We start from the raw sequence: 24,370 nt of genomic DNA on the forward strand, positions 1-24,370 counted from the left end.
TCAAACTATCTAATTCTACAATTTATTATAGTTGCCAGAGATATACCAAAGGAAAGACTTGGAGATTAAAACAGGAATAGTAAGAATCTTAACTGAGAAGGTCTTACCAGTGCAAGAACAAGCCAAAATTTTGACACATAGAAAAGGGGCCATGATACATTATTTATCAGCAAAAGCAAGCTGTGAGTAGAAAACAAACAGGAATTCATCTAGAAGTTGATTACAAGAAAAAGATGCTAATTTTAGCTCGGGGGGGCTTCCTAGTATAGAAGGTCTGAGGAATTATCTGAATGTGTGGTGGTGGAATAGTAATTCTTATAAAATTTGGTGAAATCAGGAGAGACAGGAATTACTACAGAAAAGATTTTCCTTGGCAGTAGGCTTTCTAAAGTGTTTCTGGCCTTGTATTTTATTTTGCTTACGTATATTTATGAAACATTGCATTTCTTGTGCTGCTGTGGTCTAGCTAGAAATGAAGTGAGGAGTGTACCTTAAATTCAGGTTAGGCTACAATTCAGAATTAAATTGTAATATAACTAAATTAAAATTAATAAAATTGAATTTAATTGAAATTAATTGAAGTCTAGTTGAATTAAAATTGTAAATTAATTAAATATTGGGTATTTTTTCTTTCTGTGCTTGCACATAAAATGGTAGTTTTATATGTAATACTTTCCCATGTTAAAAAACAAGTTGGCTTTTACATGAATGACACAGATTCAGACTAAAAGACTTTGTATCAATTATTTCCTTCACTTTACCCTGTGTTTACTAATAAGGACTTCTAACAGCCCAGCCATTTGTTCTATTCTCTTGCAAGAGGTAGCAAAACCTTCTTCAGAGTCCTAGGTTCTGCCATCTCAGATGTATTTTTTCTGCTGGAATGTGTAAAATACCAAAAAACCTACTTCTGATCCACAGTCATGTGCATTTAATTAATTTCATTAATTGATAATGACATTTATTTGCACTTTCAGCTTTATAAACTAGATTTCAATAGTTCAAAACAGGTTATTCTGGATAAATATGATAGTGTTTGTATTTAGGAGGAAGTAATGTATACATGCGCTTAATTCTTTCTATAAATATGCAAAGCAAAGGATTAGGGAGATTTTCAAAAAGTACTTTGGCCGGAAAAGATTGTTTCTTTTGTAATGTAATATTAGTTGCAAAGACAGCCTCTCACCTGTCTCCTATTGAGCTAGTGCAACCTTTCATTACTGTGCATCTCTCAATACTAACCTCCTGTCCATCCTAAAACACTCAATATTACCACTCTGGGAGTCTGTATGTCATGTTAAGCACCTTGAAAAGGACATGCCTTAGGAAAGTCTCAGGTGTAGCTAGTAAAGTATCACTACAGTTGTCACTTCAGCTCAGCATGAACATTTAGGTCCACATCCTAAGAATAAAATATTCTATGGCGTTGACTTTTCTATAGCTTCTGCTAAAATCTTGAGTCACTATCTTCTCTTTAGCTATACCTCCTGTGTTCAACACACACAAAAGTGTATGAAGGTTACTACTTTTGTGTAAGAAAGAAGAATCCCACAGCATTTCTTTTTAATAACTGTTCAGCTACAAAATTTTATTGATATCCTTCTATGTTCCCTCTAGAGGATGTAATGCACAAAAGCATTGCCACGGAACATATAAAATTACAAATGAAATTTATTGTAAAAAGTAGAATGTCTTCTAGACTGGTGTCAGTATTTATTTCATTCATAAACCAAAACTGCAGATATAATATATTCATTGTCAGCAAGTTCATGTGTGTAAATTGCCATCCAACAGTATTGACTGATATAAGACAGATATTGAAAAGACAATTTAAATTTACTCTTCCAAACATAAACTGTTCCACAAAAGCACTGTAAAAACTTCAAGGTTTTGTGTTGTGCTTCACATTTATGGTTAACTACATAATTTGGTTGTGTCATAATCCACTGTGTTTGGCAATTTGGCATTAAAGGCCTGCAAAGCAGATTGAATCCTCACCACTTCACTGGTAGACAGTTTAAGTCTATGACGGAGCAAGCAAGAGAAGAGGTCTAGACGACGTTGACCAGGTGGAGAGAGTTTATTTACACGATCCCGTATCTCTAACAACTGCAAAAGTGCTGAGTCCTGTGATCCCTGAGTATAGGGGTAGTCCAGCTGCAAAATCAAGTCTCGAATTGCTTCTGGGTCGAAGTGCATGCTGTAGCCAAACACTTGGATGTTATTGATTTTCATGTAGCCCAGATTTCTTGAGGGATCAATAAATTCCAGGGGTTCATAGTAGATGCTCTCATTGCCATTTGGACCATTTGACTTTATTCGACTCCTCAAATAGATGTGTACAGTTTCAAAAAATGTCTTCCACTTGTTGCCCAGAGTCAGCGTCCAGTTATAACACTGAAGGGGTAAGTCCAGTTTAGTCCGCTCCCAGTCTGGGAAATTATTTTCATTCACAGGCATAAACCAGCTCTCAGAGTGGCTGCCCCCAAAAGGGTTGACGTAAACAGCAAGAACGGGCTCTAAGGTGCTGTTTTTAGTTAGGCAAATTTGAAGAGAGAGGCCCAGTATCATATGGACCAGGCTAGACTTGTACTTGTTACTCTTAAGAGTAAGGAGCATCCGCTTGCGCCAAGAAGGATCAAACCAGCTGTTGAGGCGCATGTCATTGCTGATGAAAATAGCATGGACCTCAATTCTCCGGTCTGTCTTCTGCAGTAAATACTTCATTTCCAGATCCTGAAGGTCGGTCTCGAACCCAATGTAGTGCTCTGTTGATTCTGCCACCTCAGGCTTGCAAAGCCCTTGGCTTAGCATGTAGCCGGCATTGCAGCTCCCACAGCGGGTGCGATTGTCAGGAGCACAGCTCAAGCACGCAGAGCCATCTCCAACTGTGCAGGGAAGGAACCCATGGCAGGCAACCTGGTCATTAGGGCAGGTGCATGTGTGAGTCTCTTCAGAAAAGCTTCCCAGGAGACCATTTTCATTGCAATAGAGAAAGGACTGGATGCGGTTGAGCCAATAGTTGGAAGATCTGCAATGTTAAAATAACTTATTTTAACACAAAGAGAGATCTACATACAATATATACAACCTTGTTATTTTTTTATCGGAAAGAGAAAAATAAAGATGGTTTTAGTAGCAGATTAAGGCACTAAAGTCAGATGACGGCATCTGCTGTCAGATAAATATATGTACAAGTTGGCCTTTAACAATGCAAAGTCACCAAAGAAAAGTTTCCTTATAAATTCACAGGCACAACAGGAACATTTGGTTCATGTGTTTGCTCTCTCTGTATCTCTTGTCAAGGCAGCCTGACAGCCATTTTTCTGTAATTGTCTTCAGATTAACATCTTGAAATCCTATGCAGTTGAGATTATTTTTCCTCATACTATTTGATCAGGGAGGTGCTTTGTATGTATCTAAGTGTGTATAACTCTGTACCATCTCTCTATTTCATTATGACGATTTTTGTAAGCCTGCAAGCTTTCTTGTTACTGGCTGGAGCTGCTTTGACTTATAGACAGTGAGCCAAAATGCTTTCCTGGAATAGCAAATACAACCCTGCACCCCACTAGAATAGATTCACTCTTAATTCTTCAGATGACTTCCAGCACAACAATATCCCTACAGGAAGCCATGCATAAGCATGCTGTGTTTACTTTTCATCTTTGGAGATGAAATTAAAAGATCGCTTTAATGTTCTTCTTATCATCTCATTTTGGCTTCACTAGAAGCAACAGTTAATGTCCTACATCACACTGGGAAAACAGATACTGAAACCAACAGTTTAGGCTGATGAGGCACAGTCACTAGAAGAAAGACAATGGGAACAACAGAGTTACATGGAAATAGTCAAGAGAAAAATTATCTTCTTTCTTGGTCTGTATTTTTCAGTTTTTATTAATCCTAGCAATGCATAGTTTAAAGAACTTGTTTTGGCTGCTGCAGAGGCAGATCTATTGTTACCACATGAATGACGATAGTTGTATGGTTTCTTCCCTTTTCATTGCATTGTTTCAAAGAGAAAATGCACGAGCCTCATTTGCTGCTGAATTACTTTTTAAGTCACATCTGAATTTGTCTCAAGCATTGAATAGGTCAGAAATCTTAATATTTTTGTTGGGTTTTTTCTTCTGACTATAAAATAAATGCTAAAACTAGAAACGTGTGGCATCTCAAAGTCTGATTCTTTAGAAACATGAAAATAAAGACCAGTAAAATTACATCATTGTATACTCTGGTGACTTTGTTTAATCTTTCTTTTTTCCTTTCTCTTTTTTTGGTTGGGGGTGGGAATCCTGGTTGTTTTGGGCTGGGTTTTTTATATACATATAGTCTATTAGTATTTTCTAGAAGTATAAGTAAATATAATAACATCCATGATATGACTGCCTTAACACCATTCTTCTTTGTGCTTATTTAAAAGTCAGCATTAAGCAAAAATATTTTGGCAAGTTTATTCTTTCATTTCCTGATTAAAAATCATAATGTCCATTCTGCAAGCAAGGCCAATGTCACAATAGAAAAGTTAGTCCAAAACAGAGTAGAACGTTAATGCTATTGCTCTCCCAGGTGGAATGAGAAGTTCCTGTGTACTTTGTCTGGATTGTTTTGACAGTAATCCGTACCTACTGAGCTTGCCCTGGCAGCTCACAGGAACTGAAGTTCAGGTGTGTATGACCCTGTTTCCCATTATGGGATGAACTTTGCAGCCAGGCTACATCTCACACGGTCTATCTTATTGCTATTAGCCCTATGATGCATCACAGCAATCAAAACAGAGAGAATCCTTGTCCAAAGGAGTGAAACTAACCTTTCAAAGGTCTCTCATTACAGCTTTTTCCTCACTCTTTATGGCGCTCTGTGCTTATTTAAGAACTAATACTGAGTTCCAAAAGCTGCTGGATATAAGATATAGAAGTCTGGGGTTTTACTTTCCTTTATATCTTTGGGTTATGCCATTTGCTTCACAACAGCCTTCATAGAGTTGTTTTACCTTATTTTGATTTGTTACCTTGGACAGACAACTGGGCAGATTTCAAGAATATGTCATTTGCTTTTTAATCTCCAAGTTTTCTGCTTATACTGTTACTGTACTGTACCAGTTTGTACAACATGACTAATGTATCAAGGTTAAGCGCATTCAACAGCTGATATTGATCAGGTTTGTAAATGTGAATTTTAGCATCCTCCTCCACTTCTCTTGTGAACAGAAGTCTATGCCTTTGAAAAGTTTTGTTATATATTAGAAGTACATTTCCAGAAAACCTTATTTTGCATAGACCAACTCTGAGCTTACAGCTGTGGTTTTGAATTCATCTCAGTAGAGAGAAGACGTACTGTAAAGATTTTCTGTATATAACAAAGTGTCACCCATAGAGACTAAATCTTCTTGGCTCACTCACACAAAACATCAACCATGCTACATAGTTTGTAGCATCTAAGGATATTTTTTGTCCTGGTTTCAGCTGGGATAGAGTTAGCTGTCTTCCTAGTAGCTGGTATGGTGCTATGGTTTGAGTTCAGTACGTGAAGAATGTTGATAACACTGATGTTTTCAGTTGTTGCTCAGTAGTGTTTAGTCTAAAGTCAAGGATTTTTCAGCTTCTCATCCCCAGCCAGCGAGAAAGCTGGAGGGGCACAAGAAGTTGGCACAGGACACAGCCAGGGCACCTGATCCAAACTGGCCAACGGGGTATTCCATACCATGAGACGTCCCATCTAGTATAGGAACGGGGAAGTGGGGGCGGGGAATCGCTGCTCAGGGACTAGCTGGGTGTTGATCGGTGGGTGGTGAGCAATTACACTGCGCATCATTTGTACATTCCAATCCTTTTATTATTGCTGTTGTCATTTTATTAGTGTTATCATTATCATTATTAGTTTCTTCTTTTCTGTTCTATTAAACCATTCTTATCTCAATCCACAAGTTTTACTTCTTTTTCCCGATTTTCTCCCCCATCCCACTGGGTGGGGGGGAGTGAGTGAGTGGCTGCGTGGTGCTTAGTTGCTGGCTGGGGTTAAACCACGACATGTTGCATGATATATTCTAGTCAGAAGAAAGCTAATGGTGCCTGAGCTCCAAAGCCAGAGCCACAAGACTATGTTAGTTTTTCAGCAGAGATTAGTAGCCTGGATTTGGCATTGTGCTAGCATAGACAAGAAATTTCTGTATGGCTTGGAGGTTAAGCGTTTATCCTGGCTTGGAGCTCGGGCACAGTTAGTTTTAAACTACATACCAGCTAGGAATTTTTGGAGCCTTATTTTAGATACTTTCTGATAGATTTTAATGAGTGAATTTTTGAATATTGCTTTATGGAGATGTATTGGGTGTCACTGGAAAGGTTTTGACGGCGGGGGGGCAGGCACAGGAACGGCCTCTGTGAGAGAGGCCAGGTGCTGCCCCATACCCAACACTGCTGGTTCCAGACAGTTTCAACTGGTTCCAGTCAACTGTTCTTATCTTGACCCACAAGCTTTTTTATCTTATTTCCTCCTCTCCTCCAACTGAAGAGGGTGAGTAAGAGAGCGGCTGGGTGAATGGGCATCTGGCAGCTAGTCTGGGTTAATCCACCACGTAAGGTGAGGGAGATAATTTGCAGCTTTAAGTTGACCCGTTATGTTTCATCTGCCCTTTCTTCCTCTTAGATCTAGTGGCTAGGATTACAGATTTTTTTTATAGATGATATTACTACTTATTATTCTGCTTGTTATTTGGCATTGAAATAAGTCAAAGAATGTTCTGCACATTAGTTTTTTCATATAGAAGAGGTTTTGGGAAAGGGGGATTACTACTCCTGTGGATACACCTGAGCATGGTTAGATGGGACAAGCATCTGGAATGCAGGGTGCGCCAGGCAAAGAAAGAAAGGAAAACTGTGGCATTACTGCAGACTGATGAAGAGAAGGGAGCTGGGAAAGTGGGGAAGGAATTCTCTCGGTCCACAGAGGTGATGGAAAGAGGGAGACATGATGAGAAAGAAAGCACTGTTGGAAGAGGAGAATTTCCTATTGTTGGAATAAGCCTACTTAAACCAGCAAACCTAATTTACTGGCAAGGGTTGATTTGGTTTGGGGTTACTCACTTCTCCAGCCACATGGTCTTTAAAACTTTTTTTTTTTCCCTTATTAATGATCTAATCTACTGTTTCCATTTTTATGAGAAGCAAAATCTTTAATGTCACTTTTTTGTTCTTTTTATTTTTAATGAGCCTACTTTCCTTCTTACTTTGTTAAGGGATAGAAGAAGCAGTCTAAAAGTCTCCATGAAATTACACATCTGCACAATTAAGTTTCCTTTCTAAAATTTAGTTATCAGTTTATAACTTAGTATTTAGCTTATTAAAACAAGTATATTGTTCATGATTAGCAGTTGCAAGGAGACCAAGAACTTTAGAGGGAAGGAGGTTTTCTCCTTAATCCAAATAAAGTGCAAAACAATAACCCTCTAATATTTTTTACCTTATTTTGATTTTTTTTTTTTTACCTGATTTTAACCAGGGAGGTTTCAAGAAGTTCTGCTTATACTTGTTTATCTTTGATCAGTTTACAAACATAAATTCTTTTTTAAACTATAAAATCAACTGCCTTACTCAACTGCTTTTTTTTAAAAGTTGTCATTAAGGAATACTGTTACTCTTTGTAAATTTATTGCTTTCACTCAAGAAAATTAAGTAAATTAAGTGAAAGTACATAAAATGTCAGCAATACCTACTTTATTTAAGCCACTCATCATTAATTAGATAAAGTCACACTGGAATGTTGTTCTGAAAGCTTTCTTTTCTCCTAGAAATAAAAGATCATTTAAAATTCTGGACCCTGCAGTCAAGGGGAAAGGGTTGGTTAGAGCAGATGCCTCCCGCAGGTCAACACCTGGCTGAACAGCTGGTGCAGTCAGATAGGCAGGGCTTAGGCTTTTACAGCCACTGGATCCTCTTTGAGGATGGATGGCAGCTGGGGAGAGATGGGTTTTAAGACAAAATAACAGGCGACATCTTAGGCAACAGCCTTGCTGACTCTGTGAGAAGGGCTTCAAGCAATGTTAGCTTGCGGCTGGAGTCAAAATGGGGACTAGGGAAAAAAGCATCTAGGGAAAAACACTCCCACCAGAAAGTGGTACAACTAGGGACCCATCTCAAGTGCCTAGACACAGATGGAAACACTGTGGGAAACAGGCAGAAGATGTGGACACTGTTGCAATGCTATGACTTCATTGAGATCACAGAGATGTGGTGGGATTAGCCTGGGGTGCATGTGATGGATGAATAGACTCTTTACTGAGAACAGGTGAGCAGGGGGGATAGCTGCACTCCACACAAAGGAGTACTTTGAACTAAAACTTTGCTATTGAATGAGCAACGAACTGGTCAGGATCGTAAGGGCTGGAATCAGAGGAGAGGCTAGCAATAGGGAGACTGTGGCCAGAATTTGCTACAAACCAGAAGATCAAGAAAAGGATGTGGATGAAGCCTTCCTTAACCAACCAGAGGAAGCAACATGACCACAGATCCTGACCTTCATGGAGGATTTCAGCCAATCCAGCAGCGATGTTAGTGGTGGGGTAACATGACAGGACACCAACAATCTAGAAGAGTATGAAATGCATTGAGAATAAATTTTTTATGCAGGTGTTGAAGGAGCTGAATAGGGGAGATGCTCTGCTGGAACTGCTACTTATAAATAGGGAAGAACTGTTTAAGGATATGAAAGCTGATGGCAGCCTTGGCTGCACTGATTGCAGGATGGTCAAGTCAAAATTCCTGAAGGAAGTGTGGGAGGCAAGTAATAGAGTAGTTATCTTGGTCTTCAGGAGAGCAGCTTTTGTCTGGGAATTAGTTCAGGTAATTAGGTACTAAGGTGGCTGCCCTAAAAGGTAAAACAGCCCAGGTGATGTGGTTGGTCCTCAAGAATGGTGTGCTTACAGCGCAGTAGTCCATTTGGATGTGCAGGAAGTTGAGCAGACACAGCAGGAGGCTGACTTGGATGCACAGAGAACTCCTGTCTGAGCTCAAATACCAAGAAGTCTACCGAAGTTGAAAGTTGGGATAGGCTAGTTGGGAGGACTACAGAAACATGGCCTAGACATACAGTGATTAAATGACATGACATTTCAAAACTCAGCCTGTTTTGAAATGAGTGAGCAATATGAGTGATAACAAGGACTTCTACATGTACGTTTTCAGCAAGAATCAGACTGAGGAAAATACAGGCCTGATACTGAAGGAGAAAGAAGGCCTGGCAGCAGAAATGATTAATGTATTCAGTGACTTCTTTGCCGTGCTTTTATCTAACAAGATCTGTTATAAGGCAGAGAAATGCGAAGTCTTGCACCTGGAACCAGAAAAACTCTTTGCAACAGTTCAGGCTGGGTATACCCCCTAGAAAACAGATTTATGGGAAAGCACCTGAGATCCTAGCAGATGTGAAGCTGAACAGCAGAACATGAGCTAGGACTATTGTCTTGTGGCAAAGAAGACCAAGTTCTAAGTTATTTGGCTGAACTAGTGCTTGGCTGTCTAAGTACTCTAAGCAAACTTGAGTGCACCACTCCTAATTCCTTTCTTTGATTATTCACGATTTGACATATTCAAGATCCGCTTCTTAGTCTGATGCCAGAAAAAAAAATGCTTAGTAACTCTGTCATAAGACTTCATTGCATTTTCCCACGATTTCATTTTTTTGCAAAGTTGGGTTGATATGTAAGGTTTACAGAAGTCATTAAGAAAAACTCTGTTTACTTTGATAGGGGCAGAATCTGAATCTCTGACTTAATAAGAGGCTTTGCTCAAAATTTAGTATACTTTTATTCTTCTCTTCAGGTATAATAAATTCTTGGTACTTCATTCTCCACCACATTGTTCTATACACATTCCCAGTGTTCTTTTACCTTTAATCAGTTTTATTTAATCATTTATATTCTCCTTGTGTTAATGGGGGACTAGTGACAAAGGCTGCTTATCTTGAGCAGTTGCTTCTTGTTTATAGAAGTTAATAAATAAAGACAATTAGCTTCTGAGGAAGGGTTGAAAGAGCTCTCCAATTATTCTTTTAATGACACTACAAACTTTATTATTTGATTTGGAAAATTATATTTACTGGCCTGATGTGTTAGTTTTCCAAACATTGAGATACAGAACTTCTGACTTCCAAACCTAGTGAAACCAGCAAGAAACTTCTTAGTTACTTCAATGAGCTTCAAATCAAAATGGGATGCCTGAAATATCTGTGCCTTCACCATCATGTAAAATTATGTGATAAGCTATATTCAAAAGCTATTTTTGGTGAATCATACACTTGAAATCACAACTTTACTTTAGAAATAAAGTAATATTTAATTTAATGAAATAAAATACTTGATAAGTATAGGATACTTGTTATCAAATTATATAATTAATTACATCTCCCTGGAAATTCTTTAGATTTTTTTTTAAACTTCCTTTTTTTATTGAGTCATTGAAATCAACCTTTCAAAAGCAGCACAAAGTTACAAAAGAATTGCGAAGTCCAGGACAGAATTTCTATGAAAACGTAAATATTATTGATTATCTTGTTAGTTGAATACCTTTTGTCTTTGTAGGGAATAGCCCACCAAGCCTCTGCTCTGACTTACGCAGAGTAGAACACTGAGCCAGATAATCCATACAAATCACATACTCCTATCCTTTAGTTAAACCCCTAAACTGGCGCTCCACTATTCTGAGATTTCAATCTCACCTTTGATTACAAAGAGATTCTAGTCACATGAACCACATCTCTTGTGTGGATGAACATGTCCCTCCATCCCTATTTAATTTGTTTGATCATATACATCAATATGAATATACTTAGTTGTGTGTGACAATATTCCACAAATTTTCTCAATTCTTAAAATTTACTGGGAAACAGATTGTTAACTAATTATAGTTTAATAACAGCTCCAGCTCCACCTTCTTACATTCAATCCTTTTCCTGCTATACTACAAGAAGATCAGGCTGCTCTTGCTGGATGACGAGGCTTTTCTGTGGGTGAACCTTCTGTTGGATATAATGCACTAAGCAGTTGGCTACCATGCTTTGAGCTAGAACACTTACAGGGTAAAGAAAGCTTGCCATATAATCTCACACTTACACAAACATGGTAAGAAACAGGATAAGCCTATGGAAGTTAATGTATCAGTTAACATCAGCCAAATTTCTGATGAGAATTGTCATAACAAGAAATAAAAATCTTAGCGTTTTGGTAGGTGAAATAATTCTATGTGAAATTGCACTGCATTACCTCTCTATAAAATGCTTTCCAATTCTTAATTCTAAAGTGTATTTAAAATATTTTGCAATTCTTTTTTCTATGAAATAACTTTTCTTTTAAAAAAAATTAATTTATTTGAACAATAGCAGTTGCAAGTTTAATCCAAAACATGTGCTTACTCTTTTTCAATACACTGTAACATTAAACGTAAGAACAAAGCAGTATGGTCACCCTATATAATAGCTGTAGCAAGTATTTAATCATGATATGACACTTTTACCTCCTTCTCTGCCTCACTAAGTGCATAACATCTGTTGTACATCAGATGGCTCAGTAGCAGATGATGAGTACTCAGTGAGGCAGATGCTAAGTAAAAAAATGAAGACAATTTAACAAGAAGTGTATAGGTAGTAAAATACCCATTACCTATTTTTCTCTTCTTTGGAGGCTGAGTCCAGTATAAATCTGTAAGACAGCAACATCAACACCAAATGGACTTACAGGTTCCTCTAAAATGTCCTACTCTTGATCTTGTGGGATCATCTCTTGGGAAGGACAAATAAGACTCCAAGTACTTTGTGTCTTTGCTGTGCTTCATAACAAGAACAGTAATTGCTACTAAATTTGATAATGGTCTTTATGAGACTGCATTTTTCTTCTGGGAATCAGTGTACAACTACCGACTGTACAGTCACCAGAAGGCCACTGAGTGATTAGAAGAATGAATGTTTTTAGTTTATTCAGCCTCACAAAATTAAAGCAGTACTATAACCACCACTCAAATAAACATGCCTGAAATTATTTTACTGTGACTCATGATACAGGTATATCAGTGAGACTCTTAATGACAGCTGCAAATCCTACTCAAAAAGATGATAAACAGGAGCAGTGCAGCTGTTCTGAGTTCACATCTTACAGCTTCACAGCTGGCTCCACCCGAGCCAGGTACTTTAAAGCTGATGTAAAGGTCTGAGCTACCTGTGTGGACCATGGTGAGAACAAGGTAGGCATACTGTGAAGTTGAGAAGGGCTATGATACTTTTCTGAATGTATATAAAGAAAAGCCTCTGCCTAGAGAGATTCCTTTGCTAAAAATCCCGTTAGCTTACACAGAAAGGATATTAATTAGCTATGAAATTTTTATGGAAACATGCTAAAATTGTTTCCAGTGTAGAAGTGGATGGGGTAACTAAAGAAATCTAGCTTGGTGTAAGACTCCTCTATGGCAGCTATACTACAGGAAAGGGACTGGATGAACCAGGAGGTTGATTCTGGGATTAATAACAATCTAAACTGAATCTATGTTGATTTAAGGAAGTAAAGTTCTTTGCCGTCCCGTTAATCACATTTAAGGAGAATCTTTGCAGATCCTCTAGCCCTTGTGCCACAATTCTGCAGCTGTTGCCCTCCCTTCTTAAGGCTGATACTCTATATTTTAAAAATAATAATGCATGTCATTCTTAAATTCCAGATAGTCTTTGTATTATGAGAAGTAGAGGAATTAAGCCCCTGTATTAAATAATATAAACCTGTTGCACCTCGTAGAACAAAACTGCCATGAGTTACATGATGTTGCAGGCTAAACAATATTTTGACATTAAAATATTTAATATTTTGGGGGATGTTTCTAGTTAGCCTGTTATGATTTTATTTACAAAGATTTGTAGTTTTAACTATGCTAATGTTGCACCCTTTTAATTCTCATATCAAAGTTTTTCTAGTATGAAACATTTCCACCACACACACCAAAGAATGGTTATAGGAAAACCATTTTAAGATAACATACCCACAATTTTTTGACACAGCTATAATCATAATGACCATTGTGTGATACTGAAATAGGAATCAAACTGCTTTGTAGTACCAGCTATTTATTTAAAGAGGTTCAAATCAGAGACAAGCTTTGAGAGGTTTTACTAAATAATAACCCATAGTGCAGCAGGGACAAAGGAAATACCAGTCAATTTAATTAATGGTGTCAAGAGCACAATGAATGGAATCAGAGGTGTTAGGAAGAATAAGAGTTTTCATGTACAGGAGGTAGAAAGATGCTACACCCCCCCCCCCAATCAAACAACAACAAAAAACCCAACAAAACACAATGAAACAAACAAAAAAACAAACCAAAACCAACCCAACCAACCCATGCATACTTCTTGAAGCCACTAATCTGTTATGTATCTATGTATGTGTGTACTTTTGTCTGTAGTGTAAGATGAGTCCAAAACTCATCTTGGGCCAGAGATTATCCATTAATTCAGTGGAATTTTAGGTGAACTTTTCCAGATGTATATTAAAGTGTAATTAAAAAAAAAAATTATAAAAAGCTTATCGAGATGTTTCAGTGACAGATTAATATGCCCCCTTAAGGCACTAGAAAAATAACAGCCAAGTTTACTGTAACATAATCAGCTTTCTTTGTGTGAAGGAAAACCAAGGAAGTGTCATAAAATTGGACCAACTGAAAGTAGACATCCCTCTACTTTTACAGAGATAGGTAAAATAAGGGCATAATAATGCCACATACACAACTGTACACAATCACAGAATCATAGAATGGTTTAGGTTGGAAGGGACCTTTAAAGATCATCCACTCCAACCCTCCACCATGGACAGGGACATTTTCCACTAGATCAGGTTGCTTGAAGTCCTCTCCAACCGGAGCTTGAATACTTCCAGTGATGGGGCATCCACAACTTCTCTGGGTGACCTGTTCCAGTGTCTCACTGCTCTCATCCTAAAAAAAATTCTTCCTTATGTCCAGTCTAAATCTACCCTCTTTCAGTTTAAAACCATTGCCCTTTGTTCTGTCACTGCAGGCCTTGGTAAAAAGTCTCATTCCATCTTTCTTATAAGCCCCCTTTAAGTATTGAAAGGCCCTAATAAGATCTCCCCAGAGCCTTCTCTTCTCCGGGCTGAACAACCCCAACTCTTTCTGCCTGTCTTCATAGGAGAGGTGCTCCAGCCCTCTGGGCATCTTCGTGGCCTTCCTCTGGACTCGCTCCAACAGGTCCATGTCCTTCTTATGTTGGGGGCCTCAGAGCTGGACACAGTACTGCAGGTGGGGTCTCACCAGAACATAGCAGAGGGGGAGAATCAAGTCCCTCAACCTGCTGGCCATGCTTCTTTTCATGCAGCCCAGGATGCGGTTGACTTTCAGGGCTGCAAGTGCACACTGCCGGCTCATGCCCAGTTTTTCATCCACCAGTATCCCGAAGTCCTTCTCTGCAGGGCTGCTCTCCATCAGTTCATCTCCTAGTCGGTACTGATATTGGGTATTGCCCAGATTGTTTCCCTGCACTATTGCTAGCCTTTCTCTCCCAGCTGGATTTATTAGCTTTGAAAGAGGTTCACATTAATACAGCTTGAGCAATGGCCACTTGAAGCTCTTTGCTCTGTGTTCAACTGCCCATAAGGTAGATGTAATAATGAATGAACTGAAGGGAAGAAACACTCTGTCTTAGAAAAAGGAGAAAAATTAAATGGGATTTTGAAATGAAAATATCTTCCACTGAATAATGTAAGATGAAAGTGTAAAGGTAGCTAATTTAGAGGTGTCTCTGCATCTTAAAATACATATAGCTATGAAGCAGTTGTAGTATAATGATGAGGACTCATCTTCATCAGATTACTTGTATATGCTGGCATAAACTTAATTTGAATATTTAGTCTGTAGGAGGAAGGGAGCCAGTAGGGGCTACTAAGACCAACTGGATTCCCTTGTCAACATACATCCCGAGGCCAAATGCACAAGTTCAAAGATAGTCTAAGATGTAGCTATGAACTGCATTTGCAACAACAAAATGTACCAGCAGCTCTAGTTTGCAGTGGAAATTCTAGAATTAATATAAAAAATAGCCTTGACTGACAAGTCTTCCTATGTAATGCAGCAGACCACAAAAACTATTGAAAAATGCATACAGAATACTGTATGTTTTAATGTTGTACTTAGGAGGAAGCAGCATCCGTGTTCTTGGAGTATTTTATTCAAAACAAGATAAAATAGGAAGTTCAGAGACTGGAGATAATTTCTGAGCTGGAAGCTTTCAAATAGGAGGATAATTAAAGTAGGATAATTAATAGTAGGATAATTAAAAATCATATGAAAAGGTTATTGGTAGGGTGGCTCTAAACCATACTAAAAATGCAAAAAACTTGCGCTGACAGAAGCATCCAAAGTTTTAATCAGAGTGAGGGGTAAATTTGGATATGAAAAGAGACTTAGTGCCAGAAAAATCAGCTATCAAATGTATGATTTTCTGGAATTAAACCTCGTTACTACAGGTAAAATCATAGCCTCATTAACAGCCAGTAGCAGAAATGCAAGTTCATGATTACATCTGTGAAACTGATAGAAGACCATTATAGTTTCCTATTTTCCTACTGGTTTTGAGACAGGACCTCTATTCATGTTTTAGACATCCTTATTCCCAGATACAAATAACTGGAAAAAAAAAAAGAAAAAAAAAATCTGTTTCTGTTCCTGCAAAATTTGTTACAGCTATAGTCGTGGAGGTAGAGAAAATCTGGATTCTATTCCTGGCTCCTTCACAATCTTTCTGTATGATGACTATGGACAAGTCACTTGCTCTTTTCCTTTGATAATGACCTTAATTTTTTTCCCACTGTTTGCCTATTTAGATTATAAATTTAGGTGCCTCTAGATGCTACCTTAATATAAACAGCAACAATATGTTATTTTCTTCCGTTGTGAAGAATTGGAAGTATTACACCAAAGCAAGAATCTCCCAGTAAAGAGTAATGGTTTTAATTAAAGAACACAAAACTCAGTTCTGTATTCACACCTCGCTTATCATGATATTAAACAAAATAAAATAAAATAAGGTTCTGAGATAAGTGTGCTTTTTTTCTCTTATAACTGAAAATAACTTTGAGCAAACCCTTAAAGTTTTAATATAGGCACAAAATACGTTACAGAAGAGAGGTTTGTTTTCTGCCATGATATGTTTGAATAAATTGTAAAGACAGCCTTAAATTTCTGAAGGAAAATTAAAGGCTGTCTAGAAAAGTTTTATCATGCTGTTTTTAAAAACAGCATGTATTTCACTTAATAATGTATAATTCTTGTAATAAGATGTAACTTGTGTAATAGTCATAAATAGGGAAAGTATTAGTATAAATGACCAGAAGTTGCATGTATATAATATAAATTAGGAGACAGTATAGTAATAATGCTTATAAGCAAATATCAAGTAATTGCATCTCTTCTGACATTTTTGTTTTACTTAAACAAACAAACAACCTACAGCCTGAAATGCAACGTGTAAGTTGATAGAAAGGCTGACATTGTGTCAACAAAAGAACAATTTTATGCACGTTGATCTGCAAAAAAGGGAAATTATTATAGATAATGGAGAGTGAGGAACCAAAGTCCCACCTGAGGAGGCTGTGCATATTTCTTTTGCAATATATACAATTATACAAAGATAAAGTGGTTTACCTTATAGAAATATTCTCACTCCCCCACCAACTGTTGAATGATTGCTGAGAAAAAAGATCTACGTATGCAATTCAGAATAATAATCCTTCTTGCAGATTGCTGAAACCTTTGTACTTTCCACTCATCAACATAACTAGCTCACTCTGGTTAGAATAATCTACAGGAGCCACAAGCGATTGTGATGTCAGTGGCAGAAGCCATGATATGTAACACCTCTTGGTAACCCCTCTGAATTTCTTCTGGCAGAACCACATGAAAATATGTAATTGTGATATGTACCACCACTGAAGTTGTTCTGGAGTTCATTAACTCCTGTACAGTATCTTAACTGTCAAAAACTCAAAGTTGTTAGGCTATCTTGCAGTTATATAAGTGAATTTTGCCTCCCCCCCCAGACATTTTATTTACTTTAGAAAACATAGTTGAGGCAGTCTGTTTTGTCCATAGTTTTATTTTCTGCATCAGCATGTTAGCTATTAAAGTAAATCACGAGTGCTGGATTGTAGCAGTGGGCCTGTGTGTAAATCCCCTCCCCTTGAGAAGAGTGTATGAAGGGTAATCAACTATAAATCATATCCTGAAGAAGTGACAACTCTTGTTGCAAAGAAAAAACATATTCCTTCTGACACACTATTTATCTAGATATTCAATTTCACTCTGTTGAGTTCATCCCCTCCTCATTATTACATGTTTTTATATACCATAACAGTAAATGGTAGAAAGAAAATCTCCCTATGCAGAACAGCTTCCTTAATACCTTGCAATTTTTATTTAAGGGACTATAGATTTAAAAAAAAAAACAAACCAACAACAAAAAAAAACAAACTGACATTTTAGTTCCTTTTAAGTTCCTCCTTAGTGAAACTAACATGCTGGTACTGGAAGGAATTAATTTAAGGAGCTTGTCTTTCACAGAGAATTTCTGAAAGTTAGCATTAATAACCAAAAGTGGATTGGAGCAGACAAGATTTCCTTGTAGAAAAAAAAATCTGTAGATTTTATTTTAAAAGAGTGTATTCTTCTGACAAGTGACATATAACATTTCAGAGCCTACAACAACATATGTTTTAAGACATATTTAGCATTCTTAACATAGTTATTTTAAATATCTTTGATTATAAGCAGTGTGGGATACTAAAGACTCTGGAGGAACTCTATCATTAACAAGGTCTCTGGTATGCTTTCTATATACATCTGTGTGTATACATATAAGTACACGCTCCTCCTAGGTACCCTCTGAAAGATTTATCTGTCCCTTCCAGAAAGGCCAGATGTTCTCACCTGAAAAAAAAAAAAAAGAAAAAAAAAAGAAAAAGAAAAAAGCAGCTACAAAAATCCCCTGAAAAAAGTCCTCCCAAACCCAGTCTCAGGGGCTGCAGCTGAACCAAGAGAACAAGGGTCATGATGGCATTACAGGAATGATGATGATTCTAATTAATGGAAATGAATGGTAAAGTGAGATAAATTTGAATTTTTTGCTGGAGACAGAGAAACGATAATAGGTTTCCCACATACGAGACGCAGCGCAAGACTGACTTCAAAAAAAAAAAAAAAGCTATGCTGAATCATTGTAGGGTAACTTGCTGGTCACAACCCAAAACTTTGGAAAAACCATGTGTACTGTATGCTTATGTCAAGCTGTTAAAATGTACTTCTCTTAAATGAGGTTTCTGATATGAAATTTGTATTGAAATGCAAGCAGCTTATTTCTGGAGCATTACCTGAAGGGAGATCGATGCACAAGCTGCAGAAATGTGCAATGCTGTCCCCAGTTATTACAGAATGAAGTGCCATGTGCAGCAACTTGCTGTCTTTTGCTTGATGTATTTGGATGTCATATGTATTCATCTTGGAACCAATATACAGACTAAATAGCTCATTTTTTTGCCTCATACAAAATTGTACAACTCCTGTAGTTCAATATCTTTGCACTTTTAACTAGTTAAACTCGGAAAGGATGGTTAAATTTTAAGGTTATGAGTCAGGTTATGAAACATGAAGAATTTCATAGTGATAGTTTTTAAATAGTTAATAATTAGGGTAACAGCACTACCAAGATGTCCCAAAAAGCATTCCATCCATTCTTCTCAACACTCTACGAATACTATTGTACTTTCTATTGTATTTATAATAAAAGTGACAACAGAAAAAGCCTGAAGACATTGTCCGTATGGAAAATGCCAATCTGCCTCAAGAGTCTTTACCTTGAAGAGTTTCCAATTTAAGTGCAAAACAGACAAAAGGAATAGAAATAGGATGTAGGATGTGCTCACAAAGGTTTTAGAGATGTAGTGAGGGGTTGATAAGTACTGGAGGTGGGTAACTGCAGAGCCACTAGCTAAAGTACAAGTCTGGATCTTTAATATTCCCTCTGTCCTGCAGAGGATTTCCTACTGTGCACAGTGAATACCACTGAATAACAAGGAATAACCACAAAAATAGCCCTAATGTCCTCAGGCAAACATATCATCTGTTATTTCTCCTGTTTATCCAATACACAATCCATCTACATGGGGTTTGGAGGTATCTTTTACATGGATTTTGGTGGATAAGGTGACTTAGCACTTATATTAAAGGAGCATTTACAGGGGCAGAGAGATTTTGGTGGGATCTTTTTCAGCCTGATTACTATGGCACTTTCATTCAATGCATTAATGCCTTTTCCCTCGTCTCTAGCTACTACCATTTTGTGGTGCTTTTGATTGACAGCAAAGGTAAGCAAGCGGGCTGTCACTGGGAAAGTAAGCAGGGCTCCAACACAAACACTCTCACCTTGATGAGTAATTACATTGCCTCTGCAACACAATCAGTCTCTGCTGGCAAACGGACTGAGAAGCCCAAATCCAGACATAATCCAGTGTTTTTCACAAGGCTGCTTACAGCTAGAATTGACATTACCAGAAAGTTAAAGAAAAATTGACCCTGCTCAGATGTTGCTTGTTTCTTTGATTTTGAGTTAACTCTTAACAGCCAAACACTTGTTCACAGAAAGCCAAACTTTATGTGATATAAGGAGTGCAAATTAATGTTAGCTTTATATCTGGCAGGAGTTTTACAATCAGTGCCTCTTATTGTAATACAGTTCTGTCAAACATTACTATTATCTGAATGCTTATTACTCTCTTAATCTATTTAATTTACTTCATTATGGACTTGCTCCAAAAAAATCATGGCATTGGTAAAAAGGACCTCTTTAACTTCAGAGCACTCATGATCAATGACGTACATAGTCCTAATATTTTCAATACCAACCTATAGCCCTGTGAGAAACCACATGCCCAACTAGAAGCAGCAGCTCAAAGATGTAGTTTTAAAAATATTTAAAAATATCACCTGTCCTTCAAAACAGTAGTATGTTGCAAATGATCTTTATTTACTCAAATATAACTTGACTGAATTCTTTTAATACCATCTAGCAATTTCCACTGGCTGTTTTTAGTTTCTATGGAAACGATTTCAATTGTTATTTTTCATACAGGACTGAATTGCTGCATAGACTACCTGTCCACACATGGATACTTGAACTCTCGAATGAAATGTCTATACCCTTAGCTCCAGAAATAAAGGATTTGTTGAGTACTCTAAGACAATTTAATTTCCCAGAATCAAATAATTGTGATGGGTGAGAAAACTTGAAGTGCCATGGCATAATTTATAATGCATCCTACCATATCCTGCAGGTTAAGGATTGCAATCATTTCCCAACTTCTATATGAAGAAGATATTAGGGCAAAACTAACCATTATAAAGAGAGGAGGAAAAGGTTGCTGTAGGAGAAAGCCCTTGCCAGGGGTTTTATTGTTTTTGGTACATACTAATCTGCAATTTGATTGATTCTTTCTACTGACATTACTTAAAATTTCCTGCTGAAGTTGAACATGATTGTCAAGGAGATTGTTTTATAGACCTTTCAAAGTCTGAACTGTTTAATATAGTTTATATTTTGGTCTTTTACAATGTACACCATGAAAAAATGACTATGCTTTTTAGCCAACTTGTATTCAGCTAATGCTGTTAAGCATGTAAAACGTGAACCCATTAGAATGAGTTTAAAAGCAACATCTGTAATGCCAAGACATAATCTGTGACCACCAAATCAAGGTACTTATCCTTCAGGTAATCCTAAAGTCAAGTATAGTTCTCAAGTACATGAACAGAAGGCAGAAAGCCGTAAGACTGACTGAATTCTGACAGGACGCCCCGGGTAGATAATCCCCATGCCTTTTGCTAAAGCACGAATCACGACTTAGAGTCAGGGAACTTCAGTTTAAGAACAGAGCTACTGGACTTCAGACAAAATGGAATCAAGGTGAAGAACAGATGAACAAAAAAGTAAAAGTCCTCTGCAGAAGCCTAGCTTTTGCAGTGTTGCATCAAAGAAAAAAAAAAATCTTTTCTCAACTCTCATACTGTTCTGCAGAAAATTACCATTTTTGTAATGTTGGAAAGCATTTTTTTTTATTTTCTTCTTGACTACTTTTTAATTGCTCTTTTTTTTTCATTGATGTATGATTCCTTTGGAGTACAGAGTTACAATATCTTATATAAACACAGTGCTAATTATGAACACCTTACACATAACATTGACCAGGTTTTCCTCTAAATATCACTGGGACATTTACCACTAATAAACAAAAGATGGTCTACAAACTTTTTCTAGGGAAATTTGGCAAATATTGAGGAAAATATATGACTTACTTACATTGTGCTGAGTAATACCTCATTCTAGTTCTAGACCCAGAGAAATTATGGAATTTCTTATGTGGGGGGAGGGTGGAAGAGCATGTTGTCCTCACATCAGATAGAAGCGGGTGAATAAAAGATGATTTTTTCCTTCTTTTGCCCATGACTAGTTCAGACATTGGACATAGCTGCAATTCTTTTTCTCCTTGAGCAGAGATCTTTCTCAGAAATGATTGATGGATAAGACTTTCTGCCCCCAAAGTATACTCTACCAAGGACAAAGAGACCCAAAGCTACTTCTAAGGGTCATATGAGGTCACATCACAGTGAACTCAGAACTATCACTGCATTACATCCTTCATCCCCTTTCCTTTCCTCATCAAATACCTACCTTAAAACAAAACAGCAACAACAACAACAACAAAAACAAAGAAGAAAATAAATAATCCAAAGTTTAGAAATGCAAACATTTGGGGTGGCCTTTAAAGCCTCTAGGATTTCTGAGTATTGTATGCATCCACTGGGAGTCACCTTTTATTTATTTGTCTTTTCTTGCAACCAGTTTTTCAGTCATTTGCACAGAAAATGGCTCATGAATTTCCCATGTCTCACTCTGTTTTAGTGAGAATTTCAGACCATTCTGGTCTGTGTTGAGCCATGTTGAATATATTAGTCATCTGTATAGTAAGTTTTCAGAACCTTTGATACAACAGTGATTGAGCTCAGCTGTAGAAATATGCAGCTTCTCTACTCAGGATCCACTACAATGTAAGTGATTTGTGAAGATGTTTCAGACACTACTCATGATTTTCCTCTTTTGCTACTAGAGTCGTGTAGGCTCTGAGCAGTGAATCTAATTTAGTGCACGAGCGGCACTTGTTGCGTTCAGCATGACAATAACTTGCAAATACTTTTTTCAATGAGCACGCATACTACATTTACAGGCTCAGGAAGCCCTCTCCAATTAAAAACAGATTGTCCTTAATACAATCTATAAATGTGAACTAGAGTATCTGTTCTATTTTCTTTTGCAAGTTTTTTTTCTTTTGTAACAAGTTTACCCCAACTGTTTTCTGCTTTATTGTCCTGATAAGACAGCAAATTCCATTTCCTGCCATCTGTTGCTAAATTTGCAATTTTCCACAAGATCACTATGTATATATAGTTCGGGGGTTTTTCTGTTTGTTACCTTAGAGAACTTACTATAGATAGGCAAAATGTTTGTTCCATTTTTGACTTAGCAAACCCTACCCTGATGGTTTGATCAAAAAAAAAAAAAAAAAAGACTAAGATTCTGCTCCTACATTATCTATATTGTGAGGGGATTTATTGGTTTCCCAATTTCATCTGTCTCTTCAAACTTACAGTCTATTTCTTTTGACATGTTATCATTTCCAAAGCTTTTTTTTAATTCAACTTAAAAGTGGTCTATTGCATTCCCTATTAACTGCTTATGTGTCTGGGTTTTGATGGATCATTCCTTTAAATATCCAAGAATCTGTAGAGTCAGAAGTAATTTTGCTGCAGCATTGCTATAGTTACTATGTACCCATGTGGAGGTACGTTTGCTGTTTCTGTTTTCATTTATTCCTAAATCTTCACATAAATGCTGGTCAAACTTAAACCTCCTTGATGCTCTTTGGATGCTGAAAAAGATCATATGAAAATCTGTCCATGAGGATAGTACTGATAATTGACAGGGATCTCAGAGGAAAAGGAAGAAGCAGCGAGTAGATGTTCTGCTTCATAAATACTTTAAAATTGAGGGAGGTTTAGGAAAAAATCATGATCATATATGAACATAGAGAAGTTCTCAAATATGTATGCACAAATCTAATTAGGAAATGACAAACTCATTAAGGATAAAACCTCATAATTTTGTTTCTGGTGCTGGGACTTCTGATAACCTCATTGCCATTTAAGTTTTCTCATTTGGGACTCTAAAGGAATCACTCTTGTTTGTTTTGTTTTCATGTTGCATGTTTTGCCACTTGAATTCTGAAGAAAACAAAGCTTATTTAGCAGAATTGTCTATCTGTCCTGTCTACCATTCCTTCATTATTTCTGCCAACAAGTTTTGGAAGTGTTCAGCTAATATCTACAAAATTCAGCAAAGGGTCAGAAATATCAAAAACATTGAGTTCCTCCATGTTTTATGAAAACAAGAATATAGTCCATAGGATGGAGCTCCTATTAAGTTGCAGTGTGAGCCCAAATATTCCATAAATTCACATGGGAATTCAACAATGAGAAGCTAATTTATAGGGAAACAGGAGTTACTAGTTTCAGCACTTACAGAACTATTTTCTTTTTGAATCATCTTTTTTTTTTAGGCAACAACTGCTTAAACAGCACAAAGATTCCTAAAAAAAAAAAAAAGAAGGAAAAAAGGAAACAGTGTGGTAGAAGCCAGACTGTTTAAAATAGATCAGTATTTTAAATTTTGTTTTCATAAAAGTCACATCTTTAACAGATCTATGAACACTGAAGTTTGTCAAAAGCCGAAATCAGTCTCTCTGAAGTCATTAAGATATATCACCTTTCTCCCAGGTTAATATGTTTATGGCAAATGAAAAATGACCACAGGAAAACACTACTCATTGCTCATGTGAATAGCTTACTTGTTCTTCAATATAGTGTAACCAACATTTGGTATATTCAGAAACCCACCAGTGCTGTGCACATTTATTTATCACAGGGTGCCAAAGAAGAGTTAAACTCACAACTACAGTCAATATGCAAAGCTAAACCATTTCAAGGCGTGATACTCTTTAAGAATATCCTTGTTTTCACAGTCAAAGATGGTTCTCTAAAGCAGTGTGTAAGGGTTTGAGCAACTGGAGTGGAAACTATTATTTAGACATGTTTTTTAAAGCATAAAGAACAAAAGTATTTTTTTAAGCCTAGAACACAATTTCTTCATATGTGTTTACATAATCATGAAGATGGTTTTGCTAAGGTTAGTATATTTGCGTTATTCCTACTTGTTGTCAGGTAAA

General features: G+C 37.0%; 1 protein-coding gene across 2 annotated transcripts in view; it reads right to left on the reverse strand.

The window, feature by feature from the left end:
• Nucleotides 1–1,556: 1,556 nt before the first annotated feature.
• BRINP3 (BMP/retinoic acid inducible neural specific 3) overlaps nt 1,557–24,370 on the reverse strand; it is a 233,209-nt gene continuing 210,395 nt past the window's right edge. For both annotated transcript variants that reach the window (XM_052801461.1, XM_052801462.1), the window contains exon 8: nt 1,557–3,031. In XM_052801461.1, the coding sequence (XP_052657421.1) occupies nt 1,915–3,031 (1,117 nt within the window). In that variant the 3' untranslated portion in view covers nt 1,557–1,914. The remainder of the gene's footprint in view (nt 3,032–24,370) is intronic.

This window comes from Harpia harpyja, chromosome 11, assembly GCF_026419915.1.
Source record: "Harpia harpyja isolate bHarHar1 chromosome 11, bHarHar1 primary haplotype, whole genome shotgun sequence".
NCBI lineage: Eukaryota > Metazoa > Chordata > Aves > Accipitriformes > Accipitridae > Harpia > Harpia harpyja.